Below are 22108 nucleotides of genomic sequence, written 5' to 3'. Positions count from 1 at the left end.
CATTATTAATCCATCCCTGAAATCGAGGCCAAAGAGGAACTGCTTGTAGGGGCCTGCAAGTGAGCAATGATTGACCTGAAATAATGTGTGTGGGGGTCGTGCTGGCAGCTGCTGTATTACAGAGCTACCATTCTGGTGCTGTGGCCTAGCAGACAGCAAGTTGTCGGTTTAAACAGGGGTGTCTTCCTGTCAGCAGAACAGAGGAATTTTTTTTTTGCTTTATTTATTTTCCTCTGCCTCAGTCCTGAATATGATCGTGAACAGAGCTTTGCTGTTTGTAATTAAAGTTTTAGGAAAGGAAAATCAGATCAAACTGTTCCTAGACTCAGTTGTGGCCACAAATATGGCGAGCTGTAGATTCCCTGATTCCTACCACCAGCTGACTGCTTCATTCTCTCCCAGGCTCCTCCAGTCAGTAAAGCTATAGTTTCCAGGCTTGACAAAAAACAACAAATGAATCCAATACTCCAATTCTCAGCCCCCAATCCCTGCCATCACCCAAACCACACCCTTCCCATTCCCAAAGTCGAGCATTAACAAAGCATTAAGCTACAATATGGTCATTGCAGCCCGTGACATTGGTTATAGGAACTAAATGACTATTTGTACATCCAAGCTGGGAGCTGATTGGTACTATTCTATTTCAAATGGCTCAGAATTGTGCAGTAACAAATGACTTTTTTTTTGTTACCGTACTGGATACACAGGTTTTAGACTTTAGACATTAGGATGAGTTGTCACCCAGTGGATATAAAGTCATGGGCTAGTGACTCCACCATATCTCAACATGTTAAGTCCCTGTGTATGTTTATTCCTTATTAATTCAGAGAATGTGATCTCTGCTGGCTGGATCAGCATTTACTGCCAATCCTTAATTGCACTTGAGAAGGTCATGGTGAGTTCCTTAGAACAGAATAGAATCCCTACAGTGTGGAAATAGGCCCTTCGGCCCAACCAGTCCACACTGACCCTGGGAGCATCCCACCCAGACCCATCCCCCTATAACCTAAGCTGCACATCCCTGAACACAACGGGCGATTTAGCATGGCCAATCCACCTAGCCTGCACATCTTTGGACTGTGGGAGGAAACCGGAGCACCCGGAGGAAACCGACGCAGACATGAGGAGAATGTGCAGACTCCACACAGACAGTTGCCCGAGGGTGGACTCAAACCCGGGTCCCTGGCACTGTGAGGCAGCAGTGCTAACCACTGAGCCACCGTACCACCCTTCTTGAATCGCTGCAGTCCATGTGATGTAGCGACCCTGACAGTGCTGGTAGTGTTAGGGTTCTGAGGATTTTGATCCAGCGACAGTGAGAACATTTGCAAGCCAGGATGTTGTGTAACTTGGAGGGTAACTCAGGTGTGGCCTTGTGTCTGCTGCCCTGGTGATGAAGGTCATGGGTTTGGGAAATGCTGTCCACCTCGAGCAGCGCAGAGGAAGAACATCTTTGATTTCGGTGCCGAGGACATTCCAGATCATTCTGGAATGTCCTCCCTGATCATTGCCCAGCTGTCCCCAAGCCATCAACTCTTCAACTGCTCTCTGAGAACGTGAGAGTGATTACAGAAAGACAGGGTTCAGATGTGATGGCCTTCCACACTGTCTGAATGTACACATGAGGAATTGATAGAATACCTTGGCACTGTTGCCCAACAAGGAATCATGATGATGGAAGTGGAACTAGGGGAGGTGGGGTTTGGAGAGAAAATGAAGAGAAACAGAAAGGAGAGGAAAATGAATTGCACAGTATTAACAGGGAGGGAGTATTGAACTGCACCATATAAATGGGATTAGGACAACTGAATAGATTACTAAGACGTTGCCTTAAAATTAGAGTGGGTCAATTCTGGAAGCAGTCCTTCACATGAAGAATAATGGAAATCTAGAACTCTTTAGAGAGGAGTGGGAGAGTGTACATTGAAAAATTCCAAACTGAGATTGATAGATTTTTGTCGGTGAAGCTATTAAAGTTTACACTACCAAGGCAGGTAAATGGAGTTAGGATACAGATTAGGCATGGCCTAGTTAGAAGATGAAACAAATTGGAGGGGCTAAATAGCCTGCTGCTGTTCCCACGGAAACAGAAGTGACACAAAAGGGGAGGGAGAAGGATGGACAAAAGAGATATGTTTCTTGGACCAAGTGATTTTCTCCACCTTCCTAAAATTGTCTTTTGTGCTCCTCATGAAGCCTGCGGTCTCATCTGCCAAGGAGGAAAAGTTGCACTATTCCAGGAGATCTAAAACCCCAGTACCCAGTGACCTCTCTGAGATTGATGTCCAGACCAACTGGACCAAGGCCCTGCCACTGCCCACGCCAGAGGAGAAGATGCGCCAACAAGCCCAGGCAGTACAGAGCGATGTCGTCCCAATCAATGTAACAGGTACGTGGGTGGGGGTCAGGGGACAGATCTCCACGCGGTGATGGGGAAATAGAAGGAGTTGTAAGGGTGGTGCCATTTTTACATTGCAGTCAGCAGTGGTCTTAGCATTTTGATCAGATTGATGCATTACACCATGTGGTGTATATAAAATCAACATGAAATCTGTGCTTCATAATCACTAACAATTTTCTTAAAGAAACTCCAGGCAAACTCCAGAATGGTGTACTCGGTAAGTTAATAGCAACATAATAGAAACAAAGGAAAGGTAGTACCCGAAACTAGAAGTTGTAGTTTGAGTGACCAACGAAAATGTTTTTGAGGTAAGGCTGAATGAGGCAAAAAGAAATCAAAGAATGAGCTAATATAATTTAACAAAGTATTGTGAAAGGAGGCTCCTACAAAAAGGTGGTGATGTAGTGGTAATGTCACTGGGCTAGTAATTCAGAGCCCAGACCAATGTTCTGCTTACATGGGTTCAAATCCCACCCAGAGAACATTGTGAAATTTGAATTCACTAGAAATCCGGAATCGATAGCTAACCTAATGGTGACCACATAACCATCATCGACCCTCATAAACCAAAATCCCTGTGGCTTTCAAAATAAGAAACTAGTACAGCTCTGGGGAAAGGGTCGGGGAAAAGGACTTGCTGAGCTCTTGCGGAGAGCCAGTATAAACACTATGGCTCGAATAGCCTGTTGCTATTGTGATTCTGTTCTATAAATGATGACACCAGACAACATCCAAAGAGGATGATATATTCAAGTTCTCCCACGATAGTTCTATCCCACCCAAGACATTACAGTAACTCACGCACACATTAAGAGAGAAAGTGAGAAGAGGTGCCATTTGGCCCACTTGGTTCATCCTTACCCATAAGTTCTACATTGTCCTCCCTCCACCCCCCCATCGCAGCAACTACAGTCATCCTGTTTCAAAGACAGCACAGAAACAGGGGCCATGTGGACCATGTGCACTTTATGCTTCACATAACCATCCTCCCACCCGCTATTACTAGTCTCAACCACAGCTTGCAGTAGTGAGGTCCACATTCCAACCTTTCTCCAGGTACAGAGGAATTTGTTCTGTCCTGTTCACCTTTCCTCACGGTGTGCCTGGTGACTGAGCCCCAGACCGCTAGCAACAAAATTCAGTGGATGCTGCTTCTGCTGTGAGAGGGTGCATGTTCAGAGATTGTTGGACTTGCTGTGATTGGACACATTCCAACTGCTCCCATTGCCAATTTCAAACAGTGCCTTCTGTGAGGTCTCCTTCAGTTTCTCTGTTCCTAATCTCGTTGGATTCTGTTTGCACATCACAGTAAAAACACAGATAACAAATCTGTGTCAACTTCAGCTGGATCCCTTTCTTATGGCTCAGCCAAACATCGCAGCGACTGACTGACCGCCTCAAGCAGCAAGTTCCAAAGTTCATTCATACAACAGCGAGTACAGACCATAATCGACCAGCTGTTGCAAAACCCAAAATAAAATGTCAACTGTAAGATATGTTTCAATGATTGGACAGCACTTACTGAACAACGCTGAGTGCACTAATAGCTAGAATAACATCTAGTTTGATAAAATTAAACTGCTAGTTTAATTCATTCATGCACAGGAACCTGTTCTTTGCAAACAAGGAACAGGTTCAACCCGTGAGCCTTTGAGTTAAACGGGAGCTTGGACAGCCTATAATTCTCCATGGCAACAGTTCGGCCAACCAACTAGCATCCTTTATTCCTGTAGTATAAATTGTTGTGAGCATTTGAAGTTTGGCATTCTTGTGTTTGTCCTGATGAGTGTAAGGCAAGAAGCTTCAGTGGCATATTTCTTTTTCCAACAAGGTCCCTGTTTCTAATAACTAATTTATCAGTTGTTGTCCCCGTCCCCCTTTCCTTCAAAGATGTCTTTTAGCAAGTGGGTCAGCATGCTTAATCAATAAGTTCAGTTCTTGACCTGAATTCCCTTGGGACAAAAAGATCAGTGTCACCTTGGTAACATTCTCACATTTAGATCAGGACACAGTTGGTGAAATGTTCTGCATTTCCAAAGCACCTCCCTCAAACTCAGGTCATCTCAGAGCGCCTTAGACCCGGGAGTATTCTGTGGTCAATATTCTAATGTCGGAAACAAAGAAGCCATTTGTGCACAGCAAGACCCCACAAACGGGGTGTGCGGGAGCATTTTCTGAGGGAGGAATATTTGCCAGTCCAGGTCTCTGTAGCCCAGTTGACATGGCCAATACATTATAAAGTTCTCAAAGGTCCTGACAGGATGGATGCTGAGAGGCTGCTAGTCCCCAGCAGGAGATTCTGGAACAAGTGGGGAACGGGAGACACAGGTTCAGGATAAGCAAGTCATCCATTTCAGACTGAGATGAGGGGAAATTCCTTCACTCGGCTTTGCAAATCTTTGGAATTCTCTGCCCCAGTGATCTGCAGATGTTTGTTTATTATGTTCAAGGCTGAAGTCGCTTGATTTTTGACCGCCGTGGCAATGAAGGGACATGGAAACCAGGTGGGAACGTGGAATTGTGGGAGAAGATCCCATTGAATATGGGGAATGGTGTCGAAAGGGCTGTGAGACTTCCTGCTGTTCCTGTGTCTCTGACCCCAATTGACCTCAAACGTACAGTTAAGGACTTGGGCAAAAGCAAAGTTGGCAGGGGGCTGGAGACACATAGTCGAGCGCTGCAGGTTTAATGGTTCAGTTTGGCAGTTGCTGTGTGTCGTAACGCTTGCGTTTACTTGCTGTGCTGCTTTCCTACCAGGCGAGAGCTTCGATCGCCAGGCGGGCACCAGGCGCTCTCTTGTCCGCTCAGACGCTGCGCTGAGACGGGCTACGAGAATCAAACGGAGAAAGACAATCACCGGGCTACCTGACACCGTCCAGAAGGAACTAGGTATGGCTAATCAGCACTGTATTCCCAGTCCTGCCCTCGCTCATCTGTTGCTCTGTCCGTGCGTGTGCATGTGTGCGTGTACACGTGCAAGTATGAGTCTGTGTGTCTGTCCCTGCGTGTGTATATTAACCGGTAGTTTCCATCCATCTCCTGCCAATACAGTCTGATAGCCAGCAGTCAAAAGTTCCAGGGAAGTGTTTTCTGGACAGAAGGTGAAAGTGACTGAGAATTTCTCAGCCTTTTCCGTCCCTCACCGCCAGCTCAGTCCATTAAGCTCTAATCTGAGAGATACTGAGCTAAGTGGCATAGTAAGATCCCACATCAGCCAGCTGCTCTGTGCAGTTTGTTGATCCTTCCTGACATGTCTTCTCTTGACTCCTCCCGTCAGGAAAACTATTTCTTTGTGTCAGTGGGGTTTTTGAACAGTTAGAGACAGGTCAGGACTTTACAATAGCAGTGGTCGCTTCTTTTGACAGCACTCCATACTTGTATCTCGTTTCTGCTTGCAGTTCCATCTACTGGTGTTCTCCTGTACGGCAGCTTTAAGTGAGCACAATGTTAGCATTGAAATTCAAAATACCACAACACTGCACTGCCTATCCTGTCAAATCCTTTCGACATTTAAACACTTTGATTGAACCAGCCATCCATCCCTTACACTGAAGGGGTTAGAGTCCAAATTTATGCAATCTGTGCTCATAATCTAACTCTCTAAGCCCCATCTCCACAAAGTTGTAGAGGTACTTAGTACGTGTTCCTCATTATGCCATGGGATGATATATTCAATTTGAGTTGAATATTGTGGTAAGTTTATGTGAAGGAACAAGTCTATTCATTGCAAGTAATGTTAGTATTATCCAAAGAAACTGAAAGAAGTTGATGGATTTGCATTAATGTAGCACTGTTCACAATCCCAGAACTTCCCAAAGCTTTCAACTTTGACTGAGGAATAGACTAGAGATTGACAGTAAAGAGACAAAGAGTTCAAAGTTAATCACAATTGCGGGTTAAAATAACTTTCAAGTTCAATTAATTGTTCCAGGAGCGTAGAAATCAGTGTGTGAATGAGGAGGATGTTTGTGTGTGTTGGCAAGTGTGCACGATGGAGAGTGTGTTGATGAGTTTGCGCTGATATGTGTCTTAGGTGTGTGTTTACAATCCGGCAGTGTGCTGAAACATGCCAGTGTGTGGATTTCAGGAACAAAGTTGGATTGGGACTAAATCCGATGACTCTGTGGCCAAATAACCTGCTGGCATGCGTTGTCCAAGTGCACCTGAAAATAACCAAGTGAGTTATGGAGAACAAGACCCAAGATTTAGCCACTGCGTGCTGCTACCTTATCTGGTCACAGCCAGCATATTGGTCGCAGTGTTTCTGAACTAGAGGGCTGGGTGAGTGCAGGGATTCCTCTTGTGATTACAAAGTGGTTGTGTGCACGTTTGTGTATGTGGGTGTTGCTCATTTGTGTGTGTGTGTGTGTTTGTGTGCGTGCACACGTCAGTCTGTCTGTCAGCAAACAATGTGATGAAGATTAGTGGGAAGCTTTAAAAATCTAGCAGAGGATAACCAAAAAAAGCAACAAGGAGGGACAAGGTGAAATGTGAGGGTAAGCTAGCTAGTAGTATAAAAGGCGATTGCAAAAGTTCTTTTAAATGTCTAAAAGAATGAGAGAGGCAAGAGTAAACGTTGGTCCACTGGAAAATGAGGCTGGAGAAGTTGTAATGGTGGAAAAAGAAATGACAGAGGAATTAAATAAGTACTTTGCCTCAGTTTACACTGTGGTTGACACTAGCAGCATACCAGAACTTCGAGAGAGTGAGGGGCAGATGTGAGTGTAGTGGCCATCTCTAAGGAGAAGGTGCTGGGGAAGCTGAAAGGTCTGAAGGTGGATAAATCAAACAGACTTTATCAGCCATGATTGAATGGGCTGAATAGCCTACCTTTGCGTGTGTGTGTGTGTGTGTGTGTGTGTGTGTGTGTCAGGGTATGGGACATGTATCTATGCATGTATCTGAGAGAGTGTGTAGACACTGGGCTCCTTACAGTAATGTATTCCACAGCCAAGGCAGTTTCAGAAATATTCACCAAGTAGCATTGGGTATGAAGGAGCAAAAACGTGAGATGTCTGTGGGCAGCCACAATCCCTGGAACAATCTCCCCGAAGGCCAGGGGAGTTTATGGGATGGAATACTAACCTCCCGTTGTCTGGCTTTTATGGTGGGTCTTTGGAAAATTACACTTCTCACTGCGCAGGGACTGCGTTCAACAAACTTGCTGAATTCACAGCTGTCAGAAAGATGTGTTTTCTTTTCCTTTATTCTCCTTGTAATGCTGACAACAAGGGCTTCCTTTGCCATATGTCCTTCAGTGGGGCTTTGCCAATGCAATGGTTGTCTGGGTCAGTGAGGGTCAGCTACATACAAACCCGGGAAGGCTGGAGTTTCAGAAGGGTTTGAAAAACAAGGGCAGGGCTGTTCTTTTACTGGTGCCTCTCAAAACGAGCAGATTTCATTCCATTTAATTTCAACAGCACGTTATGCTGAGATTTGAACTGTCAACTGCTGGATTACTAACCCTGTACTGTAGACACTCCACCTGCTGCATGTCTACTCTTCCAACTTCTGGACGTTTGGCGATTTTCACCCCACAACCTCCTAGTAATCCGACTACTGACTTCCATTCCCATCTCGCTCCACTCCTTCCTCAGCTCAACTAATCTGCATCAATGCCTTTGTGACCTCTACTCGTTTAACTGGCAAGTAAAGCTTCTTCTATTCTCTTAAATGGAAAGTTAAGCTTGCTCTTCTCATTTAAACAGAAAGTAAAGCCTCCTCTTCTCATTTAAACGGAGAGTAAAGCTCTCTCTACTCTTTCAAATGGACAGTAAACTGAAAGTAAAATTACCTTGCACTGTCCCCATCAAACACTCCCAGGACAGGGACAGCACAGAGTTAGGCGCAGAGTAAAGCTGCCTCTACTCCTTTAAACTAAAAGTATACAGAAAGTAAAGCTTCCTTGACTGTTTTAAACTGAAAGTAAAGCTCCCTCGACATTGTCCCCAGTAAACACTCCTATGACAGGGACGGCACAGGCTTAGGTACAGAGTAAATCCCCCATGTGGTCTTTTAAACTGAAAGTAAAGTTCCCTTGACACAATCCCCCCCATCAAACACTCCCAGGACAGGGACAGCATGGGGTTAGATACAGAGTAAAGTTTCCTCTACTGTTTTAAACTAAAAGTAAATGGAAAGTAAAACTTACTGTACACTGTCCCCTTAAATACCATTCAGGACAGCATGGGGTCAAATTGAACCCATAAACTTGCCGCCCTGAACGCCATGCTCTGGCCATCTGAGATAACCGGCCATACTTTGTGGCCTCTAGACCTGGCCATTTCTGTCTTTCCACCCTCTTGAATTCATCCAAGGTTTGAGCTCTCGGCAAAGACCCATTCACTGCTCACTCTGACACTGACTGACCTCCACTTACTTTCTCAGAGGCAGAGTTTCCATTTTACAGTGCTCGTCCCTGTTTACAAATTCTTTCATGGTCTCACCCCTCACCATCTCTCTGACCTCCTCCAACTCCAGACCTTCGTGATTAGGACCTCTCCAACCTCTTTAAGACCTTCCTCAAAACCCTATCTTTTGGACCAAGCTTTGGTTGATCTGCCTTTGACTTGTTGTTAGTTCTCTCCTGACAACACTCCTGCCTGCACAACAGGTGGGAATATGTGATTGCACGGAAGGTGCTGTATCAGTGCAAGTGTTAGGAGAGTTGCATTAAATGGTAGCGGTGCTGTAGGCCAGTGTTTGTCGTCATTTCTCAGTGATGTTGTTCTTTGCTTTTAACTGATAGGCTCTGGGCAGACACCAGCCAGAGGTCACTCTGTTATCCTGGCTGGCCACTATTCCACCATGAGTCGCCTGGAAAGCAGCAAGGCCAACAGGGGCAGGTCAGCTACCAGAGACTCCTCCTGTCAAACTGAAGAGGTCAAGGTGATCCCACCTTCCGTCCGAAGGATCCGGGCCCAGAAGGGCCAGGGCATCGCGGCCCAACTGTCCCAATCGTCGGCCGACATGTCTTGCGGCGGGGACAGAGACGGTGCGGTGCGTGCCAGAGCTGAGCAGCCACGTTTCCACAGCCTTCCGCGTCCCGGAGCCAGGGTCTCCCTGCACGAGCTGGCAGACGCACGCAGGGCGCTGGGCCGGTCCGAGGAGCGATTCCCGGGCCCAGAGGGCGAGCTGGCAGCGGATGCGACGGGCTCCCAGCTCCGGGCCCGTTCCCCGTCGATCCGCCGTGACCCCGGGGACGAGCCAGGCACCATGCGCCCCGCCCAGGTCTCCGCCCGGGCCGCACTCCCCTCCAAGGCCGAGGTGGTGGCCATTCGCACGTCGCGGGGGCAGCCTGGGCGCTCTCCTCCTCCTCCCCCGCCCTCCCCGGGCGGCCCGCGGGACGACCCCGGCTCCTCCAGCGGGAACTGGAGTGCCGGGAGCAGTGGCTCCGGGCGCCTGTCCCCCACCTCGGACACCCCCCCGACCCCTTCCCGCTACGACTCAGCCGTCTCCCTGGCGCCGCCGGGCCCTGGGGCCGAGCCCCTCCACCAGGGGCAGCCGGGGGCCAGTGGCGACGGGAGACACCGGGGGACCGCGCCCCCACCCTCCCCGAGGTCTCCTGCCGCCGCGACCGCCGCTCTCTGGAACCGCCCGCCCTCGCCCTCGGAGGTCAGGGGTCAGCAGCGCCCAGGCGGACCCCCCGAGTACAGCGACCGCTCCCTGGGCCGCAGCATCTCCCTGAGAAAGACCAAGAAGCCCCCTCTGCCCCCAGCGCGCACCGACTCCCTGCGCAGGAGGCCCAAGGGTGGGCAGCCCATGCTGAGTGAGTCTCTGATCGCCAGCCTGCAGCGCTCCCTGGAGGACAACCTCCGAGCTCAGGAGGGAGGCGTGGAGCCTCCCGGAGAAGGCCGAGAGCCCTGGGCCACGGCTCACCGCACCCAGAGCAGCTCCGGGGGCGATGGCAGCACCAACAGCAGCGGCCGCTCCACGGCCACCAGTAACGCCTACACCACCAGCGCAGCCACCCCGTCGCAGAGCGAGACCAGCAGCCTGCGCTCCGAGTACAGCGACCCCTGGGCCTATTACCCCGAGGGGCAGCAGCCCGGAGCCTGGGACTGTGCGCCACCCGGGCCCGGAGCCTCGGCGGAGCCCAAAGGCCCGGGCCACGGTATCACCTCACCTTCGAGCGGCTACTCCAGCCAGTGCAACACACCCACCACACTGAACCCGGCCCCGGCCTTCCCCCACCGCACGTTGCCAGGGGCTGCCAAGCCAAAGTCAAAGCCAAAGGTCCCTGAGCGAAAATCCTCGCTGCTCTCCTCCACGTCAGCCTCATCATCGTCAGCCTCCCTCTCCTCAAATGCCTCAGATTCCCGGTTTCACGGGACAGCAGGGTGCGCTGCTCCCTCAAACACTCCTGCGGTATCACCCATGGGCCCTGACCTTCACCCTCCCCCTCCTCCAGCACCCCTACTTTCCACTGTATCCTCTCCCCCTCCTCCAGCACCTCCATTATCCACTTTATTCCCTCATTCTCCCCTTATGACTCCTCCACCACCCCCTCTGACCACCCTGCCCCCTCCTCCCCCCCCTCTGACCAACCTGCCCCCTCCTCCACCTCCTCTGACTAATATGCCCCCTCCTCCACCACCTCTGACCAACCTACCCCCTCCTCCACCCCCTCTGACCAACCAGCTGCCTCCTGCACCCCACTTGCCCACCATAATCCCTCCCGCGCCCCCACCTCCCCTGTCCCTGGCTATGGTGGCCTTTCCTACTGGCCCTCTGGATCCGAAGGTGCCAGCCTGTGTGAAGGCCCCACCGTGTGGGAAAGAGCCCAAGGCCTCAGGGGACCAACCTGAGACGCACAAGCCAGCCCTGGGCCTTCCCCTCATTACAGCCAGTGCTCTACAGAAGGTGCAGCTGAGGTCAGTGAGGAAGAGTGAGCAGGGAGACCTTCTGGGCCAGGTGGAGGGGCAGAGCCCCCGACTGAAACCACAGCCCGAACGGCCAGTGTCCCCTCCACCCTGGAAACCTGCCATGCTGCAGCGTCCTTCCTCCCTTGGCCGATTTTCCAAGGCCCACCCTGAGGCCCATGTGGCCCCCAACAGCAGCCTAGCCCTCGGCCCTGAAAGCAAGGACAGCCCCGTGGAGCGACCTAAAATGTCAGCTCCCTCCGACAGGCCTGAGGCCTGGCCTGGAAACCATCTCAAGCCCATGGCAGAGCTAGCCTGCTCTGCTCCCGCTGTCCAGGGCAAAGACTCCGGCACCAGGGTCAACGCAGGGCCTGATCAAGAGAGTGCTGTGCCAACTGAAAGCCCTAATGCCAAATCGCCCAGCAAAACGCCCCCTCCTATCGCCAGGAAGCCCAAGTTGACACTGGTCGTCCCACCGTCTCTGTGGAACAGCTCCCCTGAGGGGAAATGGCCTCCGGCTACCCCAGAGCCAGCAGCAGAGGACGTGACCAACACAGCAGCACCGTCTGCTGTGGGCGATGGAGAACGGGCGCCAGCACAGAGCGAGATGTCTCTGGAATCTGACCAGCCCCTTCATCCGGCCGATAGAGCCCAGGACACAGTGCAGAGTGAGGCCTGGGAAGCCGAAGTGCAGAAGGTACTGGATGAAAGCCAGAACAGTCCCAGCATAGGAGATGAAACAGTAATCGACAGCCCAAACAGTTGGGATGGTGTGGAAAACAGCAGCATAATCAGCTGCCAGGATAAGGACATGGGTAAGATTTTGAACAAACACGTATTTATCGTTCACTCTCTAATTTTGTACCTCGTTCTACCTTTTCCCTTCTTCGTCTTGTCCCTTCCTCTCCCGATTCCCATTCCGTCTTCCCCCTTCCCTCCTTTCATCACCCTCCAGTCCATTCAGTTACTTCCTGACACCCATCCCTGTCCCACTCCTTGTAGCTCACCCTCCCCTCCCCGGGGTTGGAACAAAGTCGCAGGTTTGTTGGAAGATTTCGGAACAGTGCGCTGTGATAAAGATCAGGCAACGCAAGGGGAAATGTTGATGTTTAGAGAGTAAGCTGGACGTTTGTGTGTTATAGGATATGGGGTGCGTGTGCTTCTAAATTTTGTTTGTCCACACAACTCCTTTAACTTTCTTGACATATGTCAGTGACCATATGCATGACCCCTGTGGGAACATTTGCATTGCTTAGATAAAAACATCATTTGAGGGCTATAAAGTGGGTCAACAATGTTGGATGATAGGGGGTCATGCGTGAGTGACAGGGTGTAGTTGATTATGGCAGAGCGTTATAGAGATTTGAACAGGTATAACATAGGATTATAGAGTTTTGAGCAGGTCTAAGAGAGGATTACAGAGTTTTGAGCGGGTCTGAGAGTGTGTTAGAGAGTCTTGCATGGGTCTAAGAGAGTGTCGGAGAGTTTTGAGCAGGTCTAAGAGAGTGTAAATGAGTTTTGTGTGGGTCTGAGAGTGTGCTATAGAGTTTTAAGTGGGCCTGAGAGTGGGTTGTAGAGTTTTGTGTGGGCCTGAGAGTGTGTTAAAGAGTTTTGAGTGGGTCTAAGAATGTTATAGAGTATTAAGCGGGTCTGAGAGTGTGTTATAGAGTTTTGCATGATTCTAAGCAAGTGTTATAGAGTTTTGTGTGGGTCTAAGAGTGTGTTATAGAGTTTTGCATGGGTTTAAGAGAGTGTTAGAGAGTCTTGCATGGGTCTAAGAGAGTGTTATAGAGTTTTGAGCGGGTTTGGGAGTGTGTTAGAGAGTTTTGCATGGGTTTAAGAGAGTGTTAGAGAGTTGTGTGTGGGTCTAAGACAGTGTTAGGGAGTTTTGAGTGGGTGGAATAGCCTGTTAAAAAGTTTTGATAAGTAGATCTGTATTGATGCTGACAGCTTTTTAGTGATCCTTCCTGCCCCTTTCAATCACTGCAATATACAACTGTACTTTTGCAGGTGATGTGTTTGAGCCCAGCTCCCCAAACTTTACAAACAGTTACCAATGGAGTAATGAAGACCCAAGTATTCCAAGCAGGCCCAGGACAACCGAGGACTTGTTTGCAGTGATCCACAGGTAGGACAGGCGTCTGAGATCTTCAGTGACCAGATATATCGGGGAATCTCATTTTTTGTTACTTGCTGATGTCTCATTGACCGTCTTTCCTGGTCTTATGTTGTGAGTGCCATTGGGTTAAGTGGAGCGTGGGCTGTTGGGTAATTATTGGCTGCAATGTGCAGGTTGTTTCAACTTTGAGGTAGAGAAAGGGGCAGCCCATAGACTGGATACTGCTGTGAGAATCCTGTTGCTGACTGTAGCCTTTCTGATCAGCTTGGGAGCTTGAGTACAAAGGAATCTTCCTGATCTCTCACCTTAAGTGTAGCAGAAACCCTGGATAAACTCTCTAATAGGAAGTTAATGCAGTTAATGATGTGGCCAAACATGTGGTCAAAACTTTGGATACATTAAGGGGAATCTATAGAAAGACATGAGAGGAGAAATGAATAGTAGATTATGGTGAAATGGTGAGATGAAGCAGGGTGGGAGGTGGCCTATATGGAACACATACACCAGCATGGAGAAATGGGCTGTTTCTATGATGTAAATTCTAATTAAGTCTATAAAAGAACAATCCTTTGTTTAGTTTGATTCATAAAATAATAAACCACAGATTTTAATAGTCCCACTTCCCTGCTCGCCCTCCCCCCAGCCCTATAATTTTTTCCTCAGATAAGTACTTAATATAAACACTAATATCTTCACAAGTTGATCATTTATACATACATATGTATAATTACATACCTGAGTATTGCAAGGAAAGAAAATGACATTCTGTCGAAGTTTTTTTTGTCCTGCAGTCATCAGGACAGCATGGCAAGAATACCAAACGTCAAAAGGAACAACAATTTGTACTGCTTAAGTGGACCCTGATTGCTGGCAATGTTACAATTCAGCACCCTCTTGGCTCATACAAGTTATTGTTCCCTTTGTGATTTGGTATTCTTGCTGTGCTGCCCTGATGAAAGCAAGACAAGAAGCTTTCACAGCGTGTCTTTTCCTTTTAGCAATATTCGAGTTCTGTGCTGCAAAGTGGTTAAATACATACCTGCATATCTACCTCTCTCTCCTTCAATATCTCCACTGACTCTGTGTCTACTCTATCTCTCGTTACATGATATTTTTTTCCTATGGGGCATAGGTTTAAGGTGAGAGGGGAAAGATTTGTAAGGGACCTGAGGAGCAACAGATTTAAGAACAGCTCCTTCCCCGCTGTTATCAGACTTATGAATGGACCTCATATATTAGAGCTGATCTTTCTCTGCACCTTCTCTGTAGCTGTAACACTATATTCTGCATTCTGTTCTATTACATTTACAAACTTGTATAAGGGATGATTTGTCTGGTTAGCACGCAAAACAATACTTTTCACTGTACCTCAGTCCGCGTGACAATAATAAATCAAATCAAATCAAAACTTTTTCACGCAGAGGGTGGTGTGTGTATGGAATGAACTGCCAGAGGAAGTGGTGAAGGGGCTGGTACAATTAGAACGTTTAAAAGACATTTAGACAGGGACCTGAATCGGAAAAGTTTAGAGGGACTGAAAACAACCGGTGCTGGAGATCACAGCGAGTCAGTCAGCATCCATGGAGAGAGAGCAAGTTAATGTTTCGAGTCTAGATGACTCTTCATCAGAGCTTTGCTGAAGAGTCATCCAGACCTGAAACGTTACCTTGCTCTCTCTCTATGGATGCTGACTGACCTGCTGTGATCTCCAGCATTTGTTGTTTTCAGTCCAGATTCCAGCATCTGCAGTAAATTTGCTCCTTTAAAGGTTTAGAGGCCAAGTGCAGGCAAATGGGACTGGTATAGTTTGCGATTATGGTCAGAATGGATGGGTTGGGCTGAAGGGTTTGTTTCTGTGCTGTACAACTCTATGACTCCCTCCTTTCATCTTCAGTAACTATGAAAGCGAAACTATTAAAGATTGGTCTTTGCCATCTTTAGGTCCAAGCGGAGAGTCCTGGGCAGGAAGGATTCTGAGGACGAGCTCAGTAAGACTGTGCCACATTCACCCCCCGTCACCCCCACGGGAATGCCGTCCAGCCCCGGCAGCATCAAGCAGGTTGGCTCCATTCAGAGGAACCTGCGCAAGTCCAGCACCAGCAGCGACAGCTTCAAGGCCCTGCTCCTGAAGAAGGGGAGCAGGGTCGAGGCCGGATCCCGCATGTCAGCAGCCGAGATGCTGAGGAGCACCGACCCCAGGCACCGGCCTCCCGAGTCACCGCCAGCGGACACGGCCCGGACGAACGGCTGGGGCCCGGCCGAGTGCCGCTCGCCGGGCCACCGGGCCAGGAACCCTCGCGAGGAGTGGGCCTCGCACGAGGGGCCAGTGCCCAGGGGAGCAGGGCAGGTGGGGGTCCGCCACGGGCGCTCACGGACACCACCCTCAGCCCCGAGCAGCCGGTACGGCGCGCGACACCTCCACTTGCACCGACTCCACAGCAGCCCAATGACCGTCATCCGCGAAGGGGAGGTCGAGAGCCCGGAGGTCACCGAGGGTCATCGCGCCAGCGACGAGGGCCGGAGGCACAGCGAGGGAGACCTCGTCGGCTCTAACGGCCTGGCAGAGACCCAGGGGTCCAGGGCTGATCACGTCTGCAGCCCCGTGGACTCGGGTCCCACCTCGTGGAACCTTCTGGACTCGCTAAAACGTGGGCCAGCGGACATTCGCCCTGTCCAGTCTGCTTTGGCAGAAGAAGGCGCAAACCAGGACTGGGACTCATGAGAGACCAAGCAATAACAGAGAGAGACTGATTTTATTCCCCTGTGTTTTAATTTTCGTTTTAACGTCACGTCAAGTGCAAAGAGCCCCAGGCTGTTGAGGAGAAACCTAAATGCTGAAGGCTCTGGTCTTGCCTGGTCCATCAGGCTGAGCTTTCCAAACGTGGGAGACTCACCCGTGCGCCAAAATAGAGAGAGAGAGAGAGATCTGCATTTAAATAGCACCTTTCACAACCTCGGGCAGCCCGCGGCGCTTTGAAGCACTTTTCCGAGGTGTTGTAAAGCAAGGGGCAAAGCGCTCCTTTGGATTCGTGGGGGAAGGGTCACTGGCGGCAAAAGTTGCTACACAGCAAGAGGCCTTTTACGAGTTAGGTGGGCAGAAGTGGGAGATAGGCTGTCAGGTGAAGTTGGGAGGAAGATGGCTTTGGTATTGGGACTTGATCGATGGGAAAGACAGAACGAAATGGAAAGAGAGACAGAGAACAATAAAGGAAAGAATGAGGGAGAGGACAATGAGGCCAAGGGATTTTTGAAAGATTTCTTTTCTGGCAGAAGTTTGTGTCCCTCTCATTGGTTTATCTGAGTGGAGCTGAGGGCGAGAGAGTTGCATGGTTACTGCCCAGGTGGGTGATGGGAGGGAGGTCCTGACTAAGGCAATCAAAAGCAGCCCAACATCTCAAGCTCTGACATGGGACAACGTGAATGAGATTTGGAGCGTTCTACTGGTCACTAACCTCCGCCCTGAGGGAAAGGAGGAGATACTAAATATTGGAAAATGGAGGGTTAGGACTGGAGGGTCTGTGTGGTCCTTACATGGCGAATTATCGGGTTCAAATACATTGGAGCAGCAGAATAGGAGGGCAGGTCATTTCTGTGGGTGATATCTAAGCTCAGTAAGTGAAGTATTGTACTGTTAATGAGTAGGTGTGTGTCACTCGACAGGGCTCAGAGGCGTTCACACTGGGAAGGGTCAGTGTTCTGTTAGCTGAGCCTGAAACATTCGGGGCTGGTTTGAGTTCTCAAGAGGGATGAGGTGGTGAGGCAGGGACTGGGTCCTGAGGAGCGGTGGGTTGAGAAGAATCTCAGCTGCTGTTGCCACTTGTGATGGGATTTTGGCTGGGAAGCATGAGGGGATGCCACAGGGCTCCCTCTTGGGCAGAGAGTCTATGCTGTGCCAAGCAGTTTGCCCCAGTGTTACCAAGGAGAGATGAGTTGGCCACTTGCTGCGAGGGTGGAGGAGGGGGGGCATCTCAGAAACGAGGAAGGAAATTTCTGAAGAAGGGTCTAGGCCCGAAACGTCAGCCTTCCTGCTCCTCTGATGCTGCTTGGCCTGCTGTGTTCATCCAGCTCTACACCTTGTTATCAAGGAAATTGAAATCTTGGCTGCTTTCCACACGTTCCTGAATCCATGCCAGTCCTCTCTTTTGCACCTACCCCCCACCCTCAAATCCTGTTGCGACTGGTTTAGTAAAATAGACCAGCAAGCTTCATGACTGACTGAAGAAAGCCGTTCGCCCTTTTGCCTCGATACTAACCCAATCGTAGCCCAGTCCTGACTTTAGCAGACTGGTCACGGAGCCCCCAAAGGTGCTAGCCAAAGTCAGTCAAAGACCCCCATAGGGGGACCCAGTCTGTTACCTCCAGCTGTTGCAGGGCAGGGGTCAATGCCAATGCTGGGTGTTCACTCATCTGTATTGTGGCTGGTTGAATCTCTAACTGGAACAGAAGAATAGAAACAGGCCACTTGGCCCAATAAATCCACACCGACCCTCCAAAGAGCATCCCACCTAGACCCATTCCCCCCACCCTTTCCCTGTAACCTTGCATTTCCCACGGCTAACACACCGAACCTACACATAGCTGGACGCTGTGGGCAATTTAGCATGGCCAATCCACCTAGCCTGCCCATGTTTGGACTGTGGGAGGAAACCGGAGCGCCTGGAGGAAACCCATGCAGGCATGGGGAGAACGTGCAAACTCCACACAGACAGTCGTCCGAGGGTGGAATCAAACCCAGGTTCCTGGCACTGTGAGGCAGCAGTGCTAACCACTGTGCCACCATGCCACCCATAGACTCTACATCAACATATGGAAGTTGGGTAAATTGAATCTGCCAACTGTTGTCACCAGGTGTGAGTCTGTCACAGATGTACAGTTAAAATACAGTAAAAGCAAGGGCTGGCATAGACTCTGCCCACCCCTCGCTCATTGGAGCTAAAATCCTGGATAATTTAGCGGGAGTTATATCAAACAGGGGTGGGGGCTATTAGATGGGGGTGCGCTACGGTTGGTTTGGGTGGTCACCTCAGCATGTGTAAGTGGAACAAAGAAGGCAAACTTCCTCACCTTTAACACAGTGTATCGTATAACTGGAGGGACGGGAGGGAGTTGCTGCAGGATGGAGTTGTGATGCTTCTCAAGTCGAACAGCTTAAGTACAATGGAGAAGAGAGATCAGTGAAGCTGGAATAATCACATGTGCATCAATGAGAAGGAGAAAATGTGAGGGAGATATGGAAGAGAGTGGGAGACAGTTAATTGCTGATCACAACAATATTACAGATGTATACATGTGACTTGAATATTCTAAATCCTGTAACACTTGCTCATTTTGTTACCAAAGAGATGGAACCTTACTGACAATAAAAAGCTTCCCTACAGTATTTTTTTGAGGAAACTTCAGAGACCTTTTCTTAAAAAATAAACCATTTTGTCTTGTTTTCACATCCTGCTGCACAAATAAAGCCTTACATTTTAAACTAAGACAACGTACATTCACTCATGTTTGGTGGCAGCACCAGTTGGGACTTATCAAAGGGAAGAGATGTTTGTTACTTGCATTGTGATCTTTCGATACTGTTTGTACATGTACAGAGATTGTAAAATGCCCTCTTTTTTTGCGGGGTTGGGGGGATTCTCTTTGTAAACACAAGTTTTGGAAATGTGTACATTTTAGTCTTTCTTGTTTTTACGTGGGATGTTTGTAGATTATTTATTTTAGTACAGAGAGCAGTGTGTGAAACTTTCTCGTCTCCTTCCGCTCGCTAATGTGTCTGCTTTCACTGGGGCTGCAGGGAGGGGCACAGGCTCCTTTCTGTTCTAGTGGGGATCTACTAGAAACACTGGGACTTTTACAGAACGCCTTTTGTTTGTAGCTGGAAGGAAGGTAGTGATTGCTGTGTTTTCACACTTCAAATAAAGCAAGATTTTCAGCTCATCTTCAAAACTCGCAAGTGTTCTTGTGTACTAAGAGATTACGTGGGATTCTTCCTCAAAACGTTTTAATACCATTTTAGTACATCCCAAAATTCAATGGTATTCTTTACATGGTAAGTGCTGTTCGTTGCGCTAAAAAAAAGGACAGACTTTTATTTTTATTGCAACTTTCACAGTTTCAAGATGTCTCAATGTGCTCTACAGCCTTTTGAAGCAATTTCGAAGTGTAGAAATTGCAACAGCCAATAAAGGGATGGTGGCTCAGTGGTTAGCACTGCTGTCTCACAGCACCAGTTTTTTTTTACAGTCCTTGTTAAGTGCTTCATCATGAACCACGGGCCTGGTGGCCAGGCATGAGTCACCTTCACCACGCTGCTGCTGGAATGAAAGTCAACATTCTTCTGCACCAGAGATAGTAGGAACTGCAGATGCTGGAGAATCCGAGACAACAAGGTGCAGGGCTGGATGAACACAGCAGGCCAAGCAGCATCATAGGAGCAGAGAGGCTGACGTTTCGGGCCTAGACCCTTCATCAGAAAAGGGGGAGGGGAAGAGGGTTTTGAAATAAATAGGGAGAGAGTGGGAGGCGGATAGAAGAGGGATAGAGGAGAGGATAGGTGGAGAGGAAACAAACAGGTCGAAGAGGCGGGGATGGAGCCAGGACAGGTGAGTGTAGGTAGGGAGTTAGGAAGGGGATAGGTCAGTCCAGGGAGGACGGACAGGTCAAGGGGGCGGGATGAGGTTGGTCGGTAGGAGATGGAGGTGCGGCTTGAGGTGGGAGGAGGGGATAGGTGGGAGGAAGGGACGAGTTGGACTGGTTTTGGGATGCGGTGGGGGGAGGGGAGATTTTGAAACTTGTGAAATCCACATTGATACCATTGGGCTGCAGGGTTCCCAAGCGGAATATGAGTTGCTGTTCCTGCAACCTTCGGGTGGCATCGTTGTGGCACTGCAGGAGGCCCAGGATGGACATGTCGTCTGAGGAATGGGAGGGGGAGTTGAAATGGTTCGCGACTGGGAGGTGCAGTTGTTTGTTGCGAACCGAGCGTAAGTGTTCTGCAAAGCGGTCCCCGAGTCTCCGCTTGGTTTCCCCGATGTAGAGGAAGCCACACCGGGTACAGCGGATGCAGTATACCACATTGGCAGATGTGCAGGTGAACATCTGCTTGATGTGGAAAGTCTTCTTGGGGCCTGGGATGGGGGTGAGGGAGGAGGTATGGGGGCAGGTGTAGCACTTCCTGCGGTTGCAGGGAAAAGTGCCGGGTGTGGTGGAGCTGGAGGGGAGTGTGGAGCGGACAAGGGAGTCACGGAGAGAGTTGTCCCTCCGGAAAGCAGATAAGGGTGGGGAGGGAAAGATGTCTTTGGTGGTGGGGTCGGAGGATGATGCGTTGGATCCAGAGGTTGGTGGGGTGGTACATGAGGACGAGGGGGATTCTTTTTTGGTTTTTATTGCGTGGACGGGGTGTGAGGGATGAGGTGCGGGAGATGTGGGAGACACGGTTGAGGGCGTTCTCGACCACCGAGGAGGGGAAGTTACGGTCCTTGAAAAACGAGGACAACTGAGATGTACGGGAGTGGAATGCCTCATCCTGGGAGCAGATGCGGCGGAGGCGAAGGAATTGGGAATAGGGGATAGCATTTTTGCAGGAGGGTGGGTGGGAGGAGGAGTATTCTAGGTAGCTGTGGGAGTCGGTGGGCTTGAAATGAATATCGGTTTCTAGGTGGTTGCCCGATATGGAGACAGAGAGGTCCAGGAAGGGGAGAGAGGTGTTAGAGATGGTCCAGGTAAACTTAAGGTTGGGGTGGAAGGTGTTAGTGAAGTGTATGAACTGTTCGAGCTCCTCGTGGGAGCACGAGGCAGCGCCGATACAGTCATCAATGTAACGGAGGAAGAGGTGGGGTTTAGGGCCGGTGTAGGTACGGAAGAGGGATTGTTCCACGTAACCTACAAAGAGGCAGGCGTAGCTTGGGCCCATGCGGGTACCCATGGCCACCCCCTTTGTCTGTAGGAAGTGGGAGGAATTGAAAGAGAAGTTGTTGAGTGTGAGGACGAGTTCGGCTAAGCGGATGAGGGTATCAGTGGAGGGGGACTGGTCGGGCCTGCGGGACAGGAAGAAGCGGAGGGCCTTGAGGCCATCTGCATGGGTTCTCGGATTCTTCTGCACCATCTCACCTCCGCCAATGCCCTTGTCTCTGTGAGTCCTCACTGCACCTTGCCAATGCAGGCGCCACTGATGCTGCCAGGTCTCATACTGGCCCCAAATTCACCTCCACCACAGCAGCCGTGAGTCAGCACTAGGACAACCTTGTTGATGCAGAAGCCGCTGTGAACCCAAAGTCACCTTCCGCTGCCCCAAGTCCCTGCTGCTAGGCCCACTCGAGTCCCTGCCGCTGGGCCCACTCGAATCTGCGCCGCCTGGGCCCGCTCACTGCTGCCGATGCTGTTGCTGTGACTGACCTTTTCACTAAGAGGGAAGTAAAGCAAAATAGCAGAGAACAAAAACAAAAGGGATAATAAAAATGAAAAGAAAAGCAGACAAGCCCCAGGCTCAAAAGTCCAACTCCACCGCCATCGTGAGATGGGCCGAAGGATTCAGTCTCATCGGTGTCCGTAACCATAAACCAACAAGAAATAGGAACAGTAGTCGGCTGTTCAGCCCCTTAATCCTGCTCCACCATTCAATAGGGATCATGGCTGATTCAACATCCCTCACATCTACTTTCCTGTCTTTTCCCCATCACCCTTGATTCCCTTCCTGATTAAGAATCTATGATTGATTGTGTCATCAATGAT

General features: G+C 49.7%; 1 protein-coding gene across 4 annotated transcripts in view; it reads left to right on the top strand.

The window, feature by feature from the left end:
- Positions 1 to 19315, top strand: part of LOC109924162 (NHS-like protein 1) — a 242639-nt gene extending 223324 nt beyond the window's left edge. For all 4 annotated transcript variants that reach the window (XM_048601060.1, XM_048601061.1, XM_048601063.1 and 1 more), the window contains exons 4-8: positions 2197 to 2389; positions 5159 to 5290; positions 9150 to 12077; positions 13273 to 13390; positions 15323 to 19315. In XM_048601060.1, coding sequence (XP_048457017.1) covers positions 2197 to 2389; positions 5159 to 5290; positions 9150 to 12077; positions 13273 to 13390; positions 15323 to 16103 — 4152 coding nt within the window. In that variant the 3' untranslated portion in view covers positions 16104 to 19315. The remainder of the gene's footprint in view (positions 1 to 2196; positions 2390 to 5158; positions 5291 to 9149; positions 12078 to 13272; positions 13391 to 15322) is intronic.
- Positions 19316 to 22108: the final 2793 nt, after the last annotated feature.

The sequence above is a fragment of the Rhincodon typus genome, chromosome 9 (assembly GCF_021869965.1).
Source record: "Rhincodon typus isolate 14 chromosome 9, sRhiTyp1.1, whole genome shotgun sequence".
Lineage (NCBI taxonomy): Eukaryota > Metazoa > Chordata > Chondrichthyes > Orectolobiformes > Rhincodontidae > Rhincodon > Rhincodon typus.
The sequence above is the reverse complement of the archived record's forward strand: the minus strand, read 5'-3'. Positions and strand labels throughout refer to the sequence as shown.